At 30.3% G+C, this 18,704-nt stretch overlaps 2 protein-coding genes across 3 annotated transcripts; both read right to left on the reverse strand.

Annotated features, from left to right (window-relative positions):
- Positions 1-1,292: 1,292 nt before the first annotated feature.
- LOC107928015 (ferredoxin-1) lies at positions 1,293-2,181 on the reverse strand. Its single transcript, XM_016859174.2, has one exon. The coding sequence runs from the start codon at positions 1,813-1,815 to the stop codon at positions 1,363-1,365; it is 453 nt and encodes a 150-aa protein (XP_016714663.1). The 5' UTR covers positions 1,816-2,181; the 3' UTR covers positions 1,293-1,362.
- A 1,310-nt stretch (positions 2,182-3,491) lies between these two features.
- Positions 3,492-10,072, reverse strand: LOC107927927 (uncharacterized). 2 transcript variants are annotated; one of them, XM_016859050.2, is made up of 11 exons: positions 9,532-10,072; positions 8,308-8,432; positions 7,578-8,022; positions 7,346-7,461; positions 6,398-7,181; positions 5,703-6,158; positions 5,342-5,530; positions 5,033-5,260; positions 4,608-4,950; positions 4,309-4,492; positions 3,492-4,205 (listed from the first exon to the last, which is right to left on the reverse strand). In XM_016859050.2, exons 1-11 carry the CDS (start codon positions 9,706-9,708, stop codon positions 3,734-3,736), a joined length of 3,519 nt encoding a protein of 1,172 aa, XP_016714539.2. In that variant the 5' UTR covers positions 9,709-10,072; the 3' UTR covers positions 3,492-3,733. The 2 variants fall into 2 exon arrangements, with proteins under 2 accessions (XP_016714539.2, XP_040958436.1); XM_041102502.1 differs by having other exon boundaries at positions 7,578-8,044; positions 9,532-10,018.
- Positions 10,073-18,704: the final 8,632 nt, after the last annotated feature.

An 18,704-nucleotide genomic window follows, 5' to 3' on the forward strand; every position in this document is an offset into this window, starting at 1 on the left:
AATTGGGCTATTACACTTCTTTTAAGGATTATATTAAAATACCAATTTAGTTGATATACCATTATCAACTTTACATTTTATATCCATGCTAACTTGGCTCGAGCTCAAACGGATACACAAATCCAACTAACATACTAAATTTGGCACTCAGTGCCTTATTAGAAAATTCAAAGTAAATATTTTGTGTTCAACGCTCATAGGTATAATCAAAGTATAAGTTGTGCTTAGCACTCATCAACATGTAGTCAAAGCAACCGATAATTGATCTATCCTATGGGATATCAACTATGTCGGACTCTGCCCGAATAGTTAATAGGGTAATAATTTATTCGATCATCATTTTGTTTAGTTCGCATATCATCAATTCTCATCAATTCATCACATAGAAAATTCTATTTTAGCCCAATTCAAAGTCAATTCCATAATTTCATCGAACTTCACTATTTTCGATTCTATTCAATTTAATCCTCCATCTCAAAAAATCAAACATTTACATACCAATCCAATTCAACTAATCAATCTCAAATTGTAATTCATCATATTCAATTTATCATTTCCTTATGATTTAGTCCATATCTCACATTTTGTACCAAATTGCAAATAATTCAAATTATTATCAAACATACACAAAAGCATAATTCAGATATACAAAAAAATTAAATAAAATTCATACCATATAAACTTACCTGACAAAATCAATAATTAAGTTGAAACTTCAAGAATTATTCAACAAATTTTTTATTTTCCCCGATTATTTCCAATGCGATCCAATTTCAGATCAAATGAATGTGAAAAATTTGAAGCTTAAAACCCTATCTTTTCTCCTTGTTGCTATCGTCAAATGAAGAAAATGAATAAAAATGATTTGTTGTTTTATATTTAACTTAAATAGTTGGGCATAATAAAAAGGTTCTAATTATTCATTTGGTCTTTTAGTTAATTAAAAATGAACCAAACTTTAATATATTTTTATACTAACCTCGTAAATATTAATTTATTAATATTTACAGATTCGAATATTAAAAATGGAGTTTTGAAACTATCGTTTCTGATATTACTAAAAAACGAACTATTAAAATGAGTTTATTGTTAGACTTATTATCACTCTCATTCCATTTCTTTGAGAACTTAATTTTCGTAAATGTATAGCTAAGCCGCAAAAATTAAAAAAGGTTTTAGTTAAGTTATAAAAACTAAAGAAAGATTTTAACTTAGCATTATGAAAAAAGATAAGAGATTATAAAAGCTATAACTTATTAATAGTATTAATAGTATTAGCAAGCAAACTTGAATTTTGAAATCTGAAACATAGAGGGATTAAATTTTAATTTTTTGAATAATACAAATCCTTAATGACACATTTTAAGACATTAGGTCGTCCTCTTTGTGTGTCTCAATGATAACATCACTCTTAGGGTAGGCAACACAAGTTAGGACGAAGCCTGCATCAATCATTTCATCATCAAGGTAGCTATTGTCCGATTGGTCGACGGTGCCTTCTTTGATCAGTCCGGCACACGAAGAGCAAGCCCCAGCCCTGCACGAGTACGGGAGATCCATTCCTAGTTCCTCGGCACGGTCCAGGATATATTCGCCGTCCGAGCAGTCGAATTTCTTGGTTCCCGACGGAGTTATCAGTGTTACTTTGTGAGAAGCCATGGTAAAGCGGCCTTTTCTTTGGGACTTTAGCCCGAAAAGTGATTGGTTAAATGGAAGGGAACTTAGGGTCGTCGTCGTCGCCGCTGCCGGATGCCGGCGGAGGAACGAGGTAATGGTTAGAGCGGTGGAGAGGGTGGCTGTGGTGGAGGAGGCCATGTCGTGAGAGCCGTTAGCAGATGAGTTGATATACAGGGGAAAGTACGGCTGAGGATAAAGAATTGGCTGGTTGTGTGGATTATTGGCAGCGGAGGAACGAGGTAATGGTTACAGCGGTGGAGAGGGTGGCTGTTGTGGAGGAGGCCGTGTTGTGAGAGCCGTTAGCAGATGAGTTGATATAGAGGGGAAAGTATGGCTGAGGATAAAGAATTGGCTGGTTGTGTGGTTATTATCTGCCACGTGGCGAATATGATTGCTTGCATTATCTAAATTTTGTTTAAGGGTTAATATAATATTTGGTATCTGAGTTTTGGTTATAATGTTCAATTTGGTACCTAATTTGATTTCAATGTTGACTTTGATATTTACTGAATGGTTTGTTATGGATATTAATTAAATATTAAAATTAAATTCAAATATTAAATAATACATTAATCCTTTTTTATGATGATTTTATTGGTGTCGTGATCCACACAATCCTCAATTGATATTTTCTTTAAATATATTTTTAATTTTTTTAATTATATTATAAGTTAATTCAAATATGTAATAAAATTGATAAAAAAATATTTGATAAAATAAAAATAATAATAATAAAAGAATACTAATAAAATCGAAACGATACAGTAAAAATTAGCATGGATTCTATGTAGGGATGACACAGTGTTTATTTATTCAATTTAGGGTAAAGCTAGGGTAATAATTTCAATATTAGCCCCTCTTATTAATTATTTATTTAATTTAAATTTTTTAACCCTTCAATTAATGGAAAAATTATATTTAACCCTTCAATTTAAGCTTTTTAACAAAATTATTTTAACTTTGGCCCTCTAAGACTTTATAAATTTATCTTTGTCCTCAAAAAAATTTCTTGCATTCATTTTAGGGCACTTGCCTTAAGTTATCCTTACTAGAAAAAAAAATGAAATTGTAAATAAATGTATAAGTGGAGTGGTGAGAGGACTGAATGGTAATTGGATGGGAGGTTTTGAAACGGTGGTGGGACTATCGGACGTTTTTCAGGTTAAAACTCGAGCATTACTTGAAGGCTTAAAGGTTACTTGAGGAAAAGGGTATCGTCGAGTGAAGATTGGGAGTGATAATTCAGTTTTGGTAGCCATTATACAAAATCAGCTAGCAACAAACAATAACTACAACTAAGTTAAGCTCATTTAAGATTGGTGTCTTAGAATAGGGAAGTGAAATTTTGACAGATACTAAGAGAGAGTAATAAAGTGACAGATCGTATTGCAAAAAAAGCCCAAGAATTAAATATGACGAATCTCTCGTACGCCTAAATTTGTATTGAACATGTCAAAATACAATGAAAAGAGTCGGATTGTATTTTACTCCCTCTACTCAAAAAATGAGAAAATTAATCCCATATCTATTAGATTAAAGAACAAGCCGGTCCTTCTATTAAAAATTTTATCTATTTCTATAGTTAAAAATAGGATCCTATACGTCTGGATAAGATATAAATAATTACGTATTATTAAAAAATTAGACAATATACAACATGACTTCTAGTACAAACGCCAAAATATGATTAAAAAACCAACAAACAATCCGATTAAACCTTGACTGTAATATTAATAAAAAAATACCACAAGTAATACAAAATACGAATCAAGTACTATTTACTCAAGAAAACTAACCCAAAATATTACATAAAATTAAAATTTTTAAGAAACACATTTATTAATTTTAAAATACTTCCGTCTTACATTTTGGCTTAATCCCAATGAAAAGAAAGAAAAGCCAACACAAATCCCCTTTTTTTTTTCCAATTAACCTAAAAAATATTTACATTACAATATATGTTCTATTGAACTGACCATAGGAAATATAATAGAATCCATTCTAACCATTTGAAACACATATTATTTACATTACAAATTGCCATTATTTTCACAAATCACATGTTACCAATCAAGGTTGCGTACCATGGTCCGTGGACCCCGATAGACACCGTGGCAGCAACCACCAACACCTTGGCTTCTTTCACGACCCTTTCAGTTAGGGATGCAGCTCCGACTCGGCGTAGAGCGGTTTCCGCTAACTTCCTACCATGGGTACCGCTCCCGCCGAATACAATCCCTCTGAAAGCTAAATAAACGGCACGGGATACCTTTTCAAACACTGGATCCTCAGCTTGCAAGCTCTTTGCTAGCATCCTGGCCATCATAGATTTCCTTAACTGAAGGTTTTTGTCATCTGTTACTTTGTCACCATCTCTTGAGGTCCCAATGATTGTGTCGACAATCCCTTCAATACCTGCATCTTCGACACAGTTTAAGAATTCTGAGAGCTGTTCAGTGCAATTTGATATTGTTTTTTCCATGCCAGAGGCTTGCTCGCTCGAGAGGATTTGCCTAAATATAAGAATGCTGCAGACGAAAAATAAAATATTAGATCCTTTTTTCATCTGGGAACCGGACCAGGCATGTCCCAGTTCCGACCAACAAATAGTTTGCAAGATCTAAAAAATACCTTGTTGATATTACAATGGTCTTCTGAATCTCGGCCTGAACACCCCGCAATCTAGAGAAGTTAAGCATGAAGGTTTCAGGTAAAGCATCCGGAGTTAGACCAGAAACTCCACTTACTAGCTTTAGCAAACCGAGCCTAACCAGCACATCGACTTTGTCTCCCTTGCATTCTGGTTGTTCTTGATCTGACCAAAGAACATAAGAATTGTTAAAAATGATCGGAGGAATTGATATATCGAGAAGTTTAAAACCTCAGAAATAAGCTTCGCTTCATCTAATTTAATGGTTTCACATTCGAACCTGTAACATTAGAAGAATTAGGGTTGACAAATGGAATTTGGGTTGAATTTTTTGAATTATAGCTTCCACCAGTTTTAAGGGTGATGGACATAAGAAGCTCTTGAGATGAACTATCATTTGCTTTCAAATTTGACACAGAATTTTGATGTTCTCCCCACTCTTCATCTTTGCAGTTCGAGACAGATGAAAGCCACCGCATGGTCATCGGTAAAGACGAGCACACCTCAGAAGGTGAGCCATAACAGTTAGCAAAAGCTTTCATAAGGTAATCCAAAGCAGCGGGTCCCTTTAACAATGGCTCCATCAACCTTATACGAGCTTTGCTTATCTCTGCCTTAAGAACCTGTCAAGAAAATGCATATAATTCAACACCTTTGAAACAGGTGATACATGAAGAATCGAGAAGAAAATAAATGTAAAAACACCTGAATCTGTTCTAGGACAAAACGTAGACCCTTGATCATTGCGAGGGCAGGAGAATTATCCGAGTTCTCTCTGGCTCCACATATCTCAGCCAACTCTTTCAATAACCTTTGGTTAGCGGCCTTCATTTCATCATCATTGGCTGGAGCGGATAGCTTCTGCAAAGTGATCAAAGCGAATTCCAGAATCCGTCCAAGATAATGAATGTCCAGGTTGCCTGACTTCAGCACCTTAGAAAGAGGAAGATTAAAAAGAATTAGGATGTAAACGATGAGAATACTAATACAACAATTGTACTGGTGTTCTAGTACCTGGGCAAGAATTTCCAAATCAATAGCATCAGTTATTTCTTCTCTCCAACTTCGAGGAGCCAGCTCACATATTTCATCCCTCACTTCCCTCACAAGCTCAATAACCCGGTCAAAATCAGGCTCATCCTGTCTCATGGATTCCATGATCCCGTCCCAGAAAGCCTTCTCCATTATTTCTCTCATCTTTGACTGCAGAACAGAAAAAAATGTTACCATACAAGCATTGAGCATGTCAACTAAAAAATTGACAAGTTTCTGAGGCAATTCCTATCCCAAGCCTGCAAAAGTGCCAAAAATTCTACAGATTGTTCTTATTGTCCGCTTCTTCTACCACAGATTAATTACTGATAAATGCACATACCTTTATGCTGTTTCTATGTTCGTCAATGGCACTGAAATTATCAACAAACACATGTTGCCCATGAAGGAATTCATTAACAATCAATACATTCTCAGTGACCATATGCTTTTCAATTGAAGAACGCAACTGATCATCCGAATGGCTGCTGCTAGCCACAGAGGAACCATGACTTTTAGAAAGGGTTGTGCCATCTTCCTTGAACAGAGAACGGACAACCCGGTTTGGCTTCTGAGTCGGAGTGCTGCTATTATGCGTTCGAGCATTAGGAGAACTAGGGGAACCGTGGATATTTGGAGAAAGAAAGGAGGTAAGTGGTGACCCCATTGGACTCCCACTTTCCTTTGCTTGAAAAAATTTAGTCCGTGTCTCAGATAGTGCACATTCCATTCTTTCAATCCCAGCATCTCCACTCAAGTGTTGCACTTTCTCCCTTAAAAGGTTTTGATCTTCCACAACCTGAATTATAAGGAAATTCAATTAGGATCTCTGTATCAAGTGTAGAGACCTCATATATATCTTAAAACTTCAAAAAAAAAAAAAGCAAAATTATTGTATGTTTAAAGTTCAGTAAACTTCTGAATCATTAAGCTGCAAGCATTTTGACGTATTGTAGTCAAACTGATTGACCATATCCATAAATTTTAGTGATTTTCAATTTCATTGATAATTCTACCAAGAAGGATGAAAAGTAAGACCTGTCTTTGAATAGCCTTCATATCATGAGTAAGAGCAGTATTATCTCCTTCTGGAGTCAACTTGCACTTTTGAATCATAGAGAGCTCGAGCTGGCATGCCGCTCTTACCAAGTCCTCCTCCAATAACTGAGCATCCTTTACCTTCCACACCACAAAGCAATTCAAGTAGGAGCACCATGCTTTGTCAAATGCTGTGAGCTGTGATCTAAAGGTCAAACGTTCGGTCAATGCAGATCCAGATCCTTTGTCGGAATTCTTTATGGGACCCTCTAAAATAATCTTTACCAACAATTCAAGCTCTTGAACAAATGCTTCTGCAGAGTTGGCCAAAGCAATCTCTCTCTCTCCGTGACCACTTAAAACTGCCTCAGGATGGCCCAATATCATGTATGCACAAAGAACTACTCTGACAGGATATCTAGATGATTTAGCAAGATATTTGGCAGCCTCCCTCACTGAGGCAACTCTCTTAGCCTCTCTGCTTCTCATAGAAGGCCTGGGAGTGGTCTTTCTCTTTGGAGTAGCAACTCTTTTGAGAAGATGATCAATGTTATCCAAACTGGATAGGAGATCAGAAGCACCACCAACTCTAGAGGCCTTAATGCGGCTCTCAATACGATCAAGCAAAGCTTTCACTGTTTGAAGGGTAGCTATTGATTCAATTAGAAGGGCAAGTTGCTCAAATGGCATCGACTTGACCGATTTCCCATTGATTTTCAAGGAATCAAAGGCTTTTGCCAAGTCTAAAGTAGTTTTTCTCTGCCTAAGGAACCGCCTCCAGCATCTGAATAATACAAAATTATTAGACTATTCACCAAAATGTGTTGCAAAAAGTGATTTCTTATAATTTCATAACAATAATGTTCTCTACTACTGAAAATAATGTCCTTTAAAGATTATAACAGAGTATAAATAAATGCTATCAAATAGAAAATACTGCTCTTATACCTTGCTAATTTTCGAGAAAGCAGATCAGCTTGTTTGTGCATCCTGGTACAATTCACTCGAATAGATTTCTGTGGCCTTCCTCTCTGCCTCAAGTACTCTGCTCTTTGTCTCCTTGCCTTTTATCAAGAAATTAATAAGAAAAACATAGTACATGCAATAAAATATAAAGAAAAAAGCACATTTGCACTTGAAGACAGAGAATCATACTATAGAAATCATAGAACATGCATACCCTTTGCAGTCTGTCTTCCAACTGGTCTCTCATTTTCCTCCTCTCAACCTCACGTTGATGAGAGATAGAATTAGCCACTCGTCGAACTTGCAAAATCCTAGCACAGGCTTTCTTCTTCTCTGCTTCCAGCAGTCCCAATCGCTTTTTCTCAGCAGCCACACGCTTTTGATGAATAGCAGCACGAACACGCTCCTTATATTTACTTTCTCTAGCCATCCTTCGTAACATTGATTGAGATGTTCTCTCATTTTGGGTTGCCCTTCGCTGACTGTAAGTCTTAAGGATGAGCATTCTATTTGCCTCTGCCTGCTGAACCCGCGATTCAACCTTTGTGCCAAGCTTCTTGCGTTCCCTCTCAAAACGCATTTCTACACCAGTTTTTGCCGCTTGCCGCAACTCATCTAACTTGGCTAGGCGCATCTGAGACTTTGCCAAAATGTTCAACCTGTTGATCCACCATCCGTGAGCTTTCAAATTATAAAAATGAAAAATATCAACACCAATGTAGAATTTGAATTTGTTATCCCTTAGAAAAATGTACTAGAATAATTTCTGCACTATAAAATTACATATAAAAGAACATAACAGCACATAAATAAATCACACTGTGAACTTCCGGAAACAACAAAAATGGACACTGTAGGAATTGAATCGCGAGTCAAAAAAGTGTGCAGAGAATGAGAATGCAACAACTAATTATCATCAGAGGTAGCACGAGACTAGACTTTACCTTTTCTGCTCGGCAGCTTGGAGCCTTGCTTCAAGGCGCTGACCAGGGTCTTCCTCATTTGATGAGGATCTAGAAGGGCTTCTTGGCTTTGATCTTGCCTTGCTCGACACACTTTCATAGAATTGCTAAACCATACAACCACCACCAAAAAAAAAAAAAGGTAAGAGAAAGTAGTCCATCCAAAAAAAAGTTCAAGCTCTAGTTAATTTGCCACATATTCTAATAAAATTGCAGTAAATTGGACAGAAAATAAATGTAGAACAAAGTAGCCTCAGCCGTGTTTGGCAGGCATGTAAAGTGAAAATTGAAGAAACAAATGGTTCAAAAACAATAATGGAAAATCAAACTTCCCAGGAAAAGAAACACAGGCTTGCACGTGAAATAAAGTGCCAAAAATTGCAAAACTAATTCAGGCAGCAACACCCACCCCACACTTTTTACCTAACACAGATAAAAATGACTTCGAAACAAAGATTCTACCATAGGAAGACTTTCTAAGTTTTCATGCTCTAAAATCTTTTCAATTTGATTTCATTTTTTGGTTTAATAAAAAAATGTCTTCGTCTGTTTTACAGTTAAAGAGACTAGTCCGGTAGCAGACTAATCTTGTTCAGACTGAAGTGATACATAGGTAAAAGTAAAACCCTCGGTGATGATTCTAGAATTCGAACTCCGTTGAACTTCTTCCAACCGGTTATTTCATTTAAATATGATCAATTACATGACATGACAAATAGAACCATAGACTTCAAATTTTACAGATAATAAAACAAACAAGAAATAAAACAAATGGTAAAAAAAGTAAATAAATAAATAAATTTCGGTTCATTTGCTCTCTTCATTTTAAAAAGAGAACGACTTAACTTAAACCACTTTAGTTAGGTGAAGTTATGTACTATCTTTCGTCTCCATGAAAATATCTTAACCAGCCATGAGTAACAAAGTTTTGAAATTCAAAATTAAAATATTTCCCAAAAAACTCTGTTAATTTTAAATTTTGAATTAAAAAAAAAACTCTAGACTTGACTGAATCAATCGGTTATTTCAGTTATAACAGTATCTTTGATCGTTCTTTAACAATTTAAAAGAAAAAACGCTTCAAAAATTCAAATATATTCTCTCCGTAACTTTTGTTTCCTCTTAATTAAGAACAAACTTTTTTTTTCAAGAAGTGAATTAGAAACGTAAATAGGAGAAAAAAAATAATAAAACTCTTGAGTTTACCTGTCTACGAAGATCGGCGTGTCGAAGCTTGGCTTCGATTTCTTCCACAGTAGGAGTCTTGCACTCCGAAAGAAGCCTCTTCCGAATCCTCCTCGGCACACGCGAAAACGACGGCGTTTCACTCACCGGAAATTCCAACGCCACCGCTCTCCCTCCCTCCCGCGTCTCCATCGTCATCAATTATACATACAACAAATTTTCCACAATTCACACACACAAAACAAAACAAAAAAAACCGTATCGACACAATTCCACAATCACGACGATCCGTAAAAAAAATTCCAAACTGATCAGAAAATAACAACCGATCACATGAACTTTTATTATTTTAAAAATAATTGAAAAAAAAATTCAATTATTTTTTATAAAAGATGAAAAGAAAAAGAGAGTTGGAGAAGAAATGAGTATCGCAGTTCTTTGCTTCTTCTTGTTTTGAAAGATTTAAAGAGAGAGAGAGTTATGCTTTTGGGTTTTTTTTTTTTTTCTAATTTTGATGGAAATGTTTTGTCGAAAATAAATATAAAGCGTATTGGAAGACGCAACTGTGATGTGTGTCTCTGTATGTGATTTATGTATTATGGGGAATTTATTTAATCCTAATTAATAGGGTGCTTTCCACGTCAGATAATGGGTCCCACGTCATCCTTAATTTTGAAATTACTTATTATCTCGTAAAACATATTTTATTTCTCTATATATCTATTGAAACGAGTTCAATAACTAATGATCTGTATTTTATAGATCTATTAAGAGAAATATATTGGCCATGAATTTTAAAATTACTCCAAGCATAATAGACACTTTTGACCACTGGATAAGATAAAAAATATTTTGTTCTTTTAATATATATATACAAATAATAATATTATTTAATATGTTTATAACACGTGAATAAATAAAAATATTATTTAATTTATAGATTTTATCATGATTTTTTTTATTTTTTAAATATAATTTAAAAATAAATAGCAAAATTTTGACCAATTTGTAGAATAAAAACTTTCCGCTCATAATATCAATTAATTGTCCTAAAATCAATACCAAATATTAAGCATGGGATCTTTTTAAGATTGTAGTTTAAACCTTTTATTTAAAAATTATAAAATTAATATTTTATAATAATTTTTTGTTTTAAATTTTTTTATTGGATTCTTGATATTAATTTAGTTAAAATAAATTTATAAGTTATATAAATTATACATAAGTGTAAACAATTGTATAGTCAATAAATTATAATTTTATTATAAAAGTGTTATTTTTTTATTATTTATAATTTTAAACTCAATAAAAAAATTAAATAAAATTTTATTTATTTATTTATTTTAATTATTTTTAATTTTTTAATATTACCTAAATAAAGTTTTTTTAACTCCACTTTTTCAATTATTTTTGAGAAAATATATATATTCAATTTTTTAACAATAAAATATGGGGTGAAAATAATTTGACTTATTCAATAGGTATAATACACTTAAAACAATAATTATGGTTCAAAACTATACTTGAAACTTTAGTTTTGATTTAATCATACACATTTAAAAGAATAAATATATTAAATTATTTTTATATTGGATAAATATAATTATTTATGTATGCAGTGTATAAACATAAAATGATATTATATCAATAATTGTGTTAATAATTTACAAGAATAGGATCAAATTAAAGTTCGTGTATATAATTACACATTAAACCATAGTTCATGTATAATTTTTACAATTTATCCTTATTAAATATTATATTTTAAACTCCACCCTATAAAACAATTGAATTAAATTTAAAGTTTAGTTTTATTTTATTTTTCATTTTTTATATATAAAAATAATTTCACCTTTTAATAATTTTAATCAAAATTTGCTTCTTCTTTTTTAAATTAGCTTTTTCAACATCAATCATGAGTTAGATGATGATTGGGTTTTGGATTGTATTATTTGCTTTTGAAATTTTCTAAAAGGGCTTTGATCAAATTAGAAAGTTCAATTATGTTTAAGAAAAGAGCAAACCCCATCACATATACTTAATACATTTCCTTTTGGATATAGAAAAATTGATGTTATTTAAATAAAGTTTCGAGTTTGGACTAGTTAAAAGTAATACGGAGTCTAATATTTTAGAAGTCGGATTGTATTTTATCTCTTTAAATAAAAATAGATCAATTAGTCCTCATACGTTATATCTAAAAATAAATTAATTTTTTATTAAAAATTGTTTACTATACGTCAACATGAGTTACACGTGTTCTGTTTTATAATTTCGATAATCACACTATTTTTAACAACTCAAATAGATAATTTATTCATTTTTAAATACAATAAATAAAATTTTTAATATAAAAACATTTACGACACTTTTACCAATCGAATATTACATAAAACATTTAAAATATCCAACCTCGATTTAACTACACATTTTATCGGAGTTCAATGTTATTATCAAAACAAAAATATCTCGAACAAAAATTAAATAATATTTAAATAATTAGCCATTCTCTTTTTGGGAATATCAAACAAAGCCAATAGCGAAAGGAAAGCATAAATAAAGGCACACTTTCAACGTTGCATTTAAATAAAATAAATTAATAAATGACTGACCAATGTAGACCACTTTGTGCCAACATATTTATTGTTATCTATATAATAGACTTTGGGCCTAGGGGGTGCTAAAATAATAAAAATAGGAACATATATTATATTAATTTATTAGGCTTGTTTTTCAAAAAAATATTATTATTGAAGTCTTAGTTCGAGTAGTATTGGTATTATTATTAGTATAAGAGGATGTGATTCGAGTGTGTCGATTCGTGTTATCCTCCTATTGAAGGGTTAAGGAGGAACTATGGGTAGTTTTAAATAATTTATTTTTTTGAGATAAAACCTTTAGTTAATTTGTTTTTAACAAAGGGTTAAATTATTTTTTTGGGCTTAAATTTAGTAATTATTTTTATTTGGGGTTTGATTTTTTATTTAAATTAGTTCTTATACTTGGCAATTGTTCCTATATTGGAGTTTAAACTTTTTTCTTATACAAATTAGTCCCTAATATTTCTTTAAAAACCTTAAAATTTAAAACTCAATATGAAAACAATTGCTAAGTTAGTGGAGTAAATTTGGAAAAAAAATCCAAACCACAATATAAAAGCTGTTGAAAATTTAAAGCACCAAATAATAATTTAACTCTTAATAAAATTAGAACAAACTTTTCTTCTTCTTTTTTTTATATCTAAAAGTTGTCGATTGAATCTTAACTTAATTGGTATAAGCATTGTTGCCAATGTAAGAGGACATGAGTTTGAATATGCCGAAACACATTATTTTTCTATTTATGGGTTTGAGAGGGGATGTGAGTAACTCTAGGCATTGTGTCAAAAAAAAACAGATATAATCAGAACATATAATGAAATTATTTAAAAAAATCTAAAAACTAAATTGTGGGTTTGGACGGGCGGTGCATTTAACTGCGATTAGTATAAAAACAGCAATGACGATGAAATTAAATATTGTAGCACGAGACAAAAAATAAGTATATTTAATCTTATAAATGCAAATTATATTGAACATACATGAAATGAAATTATGGAAATCATTTAAAATTAAAAAAAAAACATAGTCAAATAAAGGAATTTTTTCTACCTTTTCCAAATTCTTAAGCAATCTTTACTTTTTCCCTACTTTTTGGTTTTTGCATGTGCTTTGCTAATAATTTTGGGCAATGAATAATCCTCTATTATTGTTTATTATTATTTGATAAATTTAATATTAAATAATGGATTGCACGTCATTGTTGTTATTTGATAATTAACCTATGATCTTTCGAATATTAAATAGAGATGTTTATATATCGAATTTTTTCGAGTTTAAATAATTTTTTTAAATAGTTAAAGTAATAATATTATTAGAATTATGTGATTCGAATCCTATTTAATTTGGTCTAAAAAGTTCGAGATGCAACTCACTTATTAAATAAATAAAATAGAGGTAAATTTGAGAATACGGCCGGGGGGCAAAGGTTTGAGGGCTGAAAACCTCTTGTATTATTGTTTTTCAATATTAGTGAATTTCTCCTCTTTTATTCATATTTTTTCCCGATAATGATTTTTCACGTAAAATCTGTGTGTTCTTATTTTTCTTTCTTACTGCTTTACGATCATTCTTTCTATCATTATCGATGTATAGTATGACAAATATTGTAAAAAATATTCAAGTAATCTCATTTTAAACTGATTTACAAAAAAAAAACATTCTAATTACATCTCTAAACTATTATTGTTGTATCGATAAAATCATTTCGTTATTAAACTATTAATTTAACTGTTAAATAATATGACAAATCTTACATAACTAAAATGAAAATTTTAAATAAATAGAACTTATTACATAAAAACTAAAAAATGAACAAACAATAAAGTTTCGGTGCGAGTTTAAATTATGATCGAGGATATTTGATAAAATAAAATTGTTTTCAATATTAACTAGTAATTCAAAATAAAAATGCAGTATCATGTATGTTATTAGTTGGAGATATATTCTTTTAACCCCTCTCATTATTTTAATATTTTCTCAAAATATAGTACTATGAAGATCCTTGTATTAGGAGTCGAATTATATTTTGCTCTCTCAATTTAAAAATAAAAAAATTAATCATTATACATTAGATCAAATAACAAACTGATCATTCTATTAAAAATTAGTTCATGTTTAGATGTATTATGCTTTAAGTCTTACTATGTACGAACCTTGTTCAAATATGCTTCAATCATCAATTTAATTGTGATCTTGGCATTATTGGCTAAGGCCGAGTCCTTTACTATATCTATTCTTGTAATTTCAAATAGAATATATTTATTATTTCTTAAATAGTTTTTTTTTTCATCTTAAAAAAGCTATTAAAAGTTATTTTAAATTTAATAATGTGAATATTTTCTTATCCATGGATGACGTGCCAATGATGTCAACTAAAATTGAATTTAAGCACTCATAGATGAATGGGTTCAGAGTACATGCTCACCAGACCAAATTATATAAATGTAAAGACTCACTTGGTTGTTGGGTTTATTTATTTTTTCATTAAAAAAATTAACTTTATAAATACTAACAGGGTTAAAGAAAATACAAATTATTGGATTTTAATATTCAAATAGTAACATAAATCTCGATTAAGAGTATTTATTATATCTTTAAGATTGCAAAATCGATTCGCAAATCGTGCTTGTTTGATAGTTTAAATGAATGTGTATATAAACGTATTTAAGATTCTATTTTATAAAAAAGTTAGTAACAATTGAATATTTTTAGTCTAATTATTGATGCAAATATTTAAAATTTTTCAAAAAAAATCATATTTTTTTATCAAACGAGAATTAGCACAAATGACATTGATGTTACTATATTAATTTGGAGGTCATAATCACTGGCAAAACTAGAAATTTATTGTCGGAAGAGTTTACCATTTTAATAGTCTATATCGTTTTAAATTTTAAAATATTAAATTAAATTTTTATCATTTTGAGGGACAAAGTGTAATTTTATCATTACTAATTTAAAATTTTATAAATTATAAATAATCTAAATAGAAAATTTTCTATTTTAGAGGGGACCGAGATCCTTGCCACCCCTATCTCCGCCATTGGTTATAGCTTCGAGCATGCTTAAGTATCTAATATCTTTCAATTTACGAGCTGTATAAGAATTGTACAAATAGTGAACATATTTTTAAATTCTAGTGGATGATTTTCAGAACTATTTTAATTAACTCGCGATATATTTTGGATATTAATTTAATTTCAAGTAAAAGTATCATGAATGCCTCTGTACTAAGAGTCAAATTGTATTTTGCCCCATTTACTTAAAAAATGAGCAAATTAATCTTTTCACATTAAATCAAAGAGCAAACTAGTTTCAATTACAATTTTCATTTATTTCTACTGTTAAAAATTAGTGTGACTGACGTAATAATCAACCAACTACACCTAGCGTGTCATGTATACCTCATGTCGACATACAACGATCAATTTTTCATAGCAAAAATGTATAAAATTTTTAATAGAATGACTAGTTTACTTTTTAATTTAATGTGCATGGATTAATTTACTCAAATTTCATTATACTTTTAGATTCGGTTTATAATATTTGATTTTGATAATAATTAATTCGAATATATATAATTTGTAATATAAACTACTAATTATAATTTTTTTAATAAAAATAAATTATTTGCTTCTCATTATCGAAGGGTTACAGCTAGGTTGAGAATTTAATACGTAACTAATTATGTCAAAATTAAACCAATTTCAAGCATTAATTCCAATCACTTAAAATCGTAATCAGAAAATATCTTATATAGCAATCCCATTAATTACGCGTTTAATATTTTATTTATAAGAAACCAAAATTATCATAATTTTTATTAAATTAAATAAAGAAAGCCAGAATCTCACAAAAGACCCTACGGCCGCATTTAATTTTCCCATTTTAGTAAAACGCCGAAAAGTGGGGACATAAACTTAAATAAAAGGATACTTTCGTAATTTCATTGGTTCCGTCATTTAAAAAATTTTGAATTTACTCTCAAGCCAAGCCACCGAAAACGAGCGGCTGGCGACGCTTCATGATGACGCAACGCGTCTCCTCGTTTAAAGCCGCCACGTCAACCGAACAAGCTCCGCTTTTTAAGTGCACTTTTGTTGCACATCACACTCTCGCGAGTACGTTAATCGAATTCAACTCGCTCCGCCTTTCACTCACCTGTCCGTCGAGTACGTCAAAGCAACTCCTAGAATGGAAAAAGAAAGCGTGACGTGTCGCCTAGTTTACGCCGAGCTATTGGCTGGAGCAGCCGGAAGGTGGGATCCACAAATTATTATTTGGTTTACTTCTTCCAGAGAAGCATAGCCAGAGACGTTTACAGCCGGGCTTTGTGCTTAGGTGGCTGGCTGTCATAGAAAACACGTGTGGGGTACGCACGTGTCAAGGAGATAAAGCAGCCGGATGTTCTCAACCCTATAAACTAGTGCCATACAAGTCGATTTTCAGTTTAAATGATTTGATCTAATTAATTATTTGAATAAATTTTAATTTTAAAATAAATTATGATTCGAAATGTTTATCATCTAATAGAATTATGTTCAAGTAGAGTGAATATTAAGTATACATTATATAAAATTTATTATTTATTTTTTAAATATAAATAATTTAATATATTTTCAATTGAGGGTTAATTCAATTACCGATTTGAAAATTTAGGATGTGAGTGAGAATTGAAATCGTATAAAATATTAAGGTAAATTATGTCTAAGTTTGTTAAACTATTAGTAAGTTTACATTTTAGTTATTCAATTTTAAAAAGTTATAAAATAGTCACTGAATTATTTGAAAATTTTCATTTAAGTTATTGGTTGTTAAAACTGAAGCTGTATGGTCTTATTTGTTCGCATTACCTATACCAATCGAAAGCTCTCATTCTCCTTATTTTTTTATAGTTAATTTTTTTAATGAAACAATTTTAAATGTCACGAATCTGTAAATCAAAATTCAAACAATTTTTTTCTCCAATTTTTGACACTGACCGTTAAATCGACTTGAATCAAATGTATGTTCTTCTATTCATCGATAGGTACTGATTCACTTTATCAATCGCCGAATCATCGTTTTGAGTTTGCTAGTTTGACTTTAAAAAAAACCATTTTGTAACTTTTTAAAGTTGAGGGATCAATATGTAAACTTACTGATAGTTTGGTAATATCCTCAATATATATTATTTGTAGGCATAATGACATATTTGACCGTCAAACTTTACAAAAAAGTCAATTTAGCCATTTATTTTATTTTTAACCTCTTTTAGCGTTTTAAACTTGTGTTGTTTGTCAAATCACCAAGAAATAGATGAAAAAGTTAATGTTTGGTAACTTTGTTGACTTGACATACACATGAATTGACTGTGTGAAACCACGTGGCAATTCACATGTATACCAAGTCAATAATTATTTTTAAAAATTTTAAAAATACTTTTTATACTCTTTGAAATAATTTTAACTTTTTAAATAAGTTTTTTATACATTTTTGAATATTTTAAAATTTAAAAAAATTAATTAATTGTTTACATGGCATCTATGTTAGCAAAGTTGTCAAACATTAATTTTTTCGTCTATTTTAGGGTGCTTTGATAAAAAACGTAAATTTAAGATATCAAAATAAAATAAAAAATTAAAATAATTATTTTAAATTAAAGGACCAAATAAATCATTATACCTTTATAATGTATACACATTCAACCCAAACTATGTTTTTTGTTTATTAATTGACATAATTATCAATTTTAATTGGTTCAATTAAGTCGGCTATTTAATAATTGCTGATTCTTTTTTATTGAATCAATTAATAAAGTATTTATATTTATATTCAATTGTGCTTATTAAATTAATAAGTAAAATAAAATATCAATGATGATTGAGTAATAAGAAAAAATAGAAATTATATCGTCAATGTGTCAGAAAGCATCAATAAATACGATATATTTTACCTATTTTCATATTTAATTTTCAACTTATCTCATTTTAATAAATATTTAATTTTTTATATTATTTATATGAAAAATCGAAAATCTTCTATTAAAATGGACTGAGTCAACTACTTTGGGTTTGGGTTCAGTGAGAAATTTTTTTAAGTTGTTTATCTTCTTTTTATGGGATTTTGAATTTGGATCAAATTAGGTATATTTCCCCATTAGACATGACAGCTAAATCTTGAAAAAAATTTCAACATAAAAATATGGTTTTTTTTTTCAAAATTTATAAGAAAAAACAAAGAAAATATAAATATCAAAGCTTATAATAGTCTAATGTTGAATGAATAATTGAAGCACAAATAGCATAAATCATCAAGAATAAATATGAAAATAAATCTTAGCATAAATTGTGAATCAGTGTTGGACCTTATGATACATGTGATCTATCTACCATATAAATTGTCTTTTATCATAAGCTCGAATAATTTAAGAGATTGTAAGCTCAAAAAATAAGAGTGTATTGTAAAATGTTTAAGAAAGTAAATCATACGTAATTACATTTGGTCGAATTTGAACTTAAAGCCTTTATAGATGAATCATGAATAGCTAATCTCTCTCTTTTCAATCTCGACTTAATAATACATTTAAATTTATTAAAATAGTTATGCTTACAC

This window comes from Gossypium hirsutum, chromosome A03 (genome assembly GCF_007990345.1).
Source record: "Gossypium hirsutum isolate 1008001.06 chromosome A03, Gossypium_hirsutum_v2.1, whole genome shotgun sequence".
Classification (NCBI taxonomy): domain Eukaryota; kingdom Viridiplantae; phylum Streptophyta; class Magnoliopsida; order Malvales; family Malvaceae; genus Gossypium; species Gossypium hirsutum.

Bases quoted from the DNA above. Each gene is read 5' to 3' on its own strand.
- LOC107927927 (XM_016859050.2), bottom strand. From the start codon at position 9,708: ATGACGATGGAGACGCGGGAGGGAGGGAGAGCGGTGGCGTTGGAATTT. The intron at 8,023-8,307 runs GTAAAGTCTAGT...GTGGATCAACAG, and splicing joins CAAGCTGCCGAGCAGAAAAG to GTTGAACATTTTGGCAAAGT. The intron at 5,531-5,702 runs GTATGTGCATTT...TCTGTTCTGCAG, and splicing joins AACATAGAAACAGCATAAAG to TCAAAGATGAGAGAAATAAT.
- LOC107928015 (XM_016859174.2), bottom strand. From the start codon at position 1,815: ATGGCCTCCTCCACCACAGCCACCCTCTCCACCGCTCTAACCATTACC.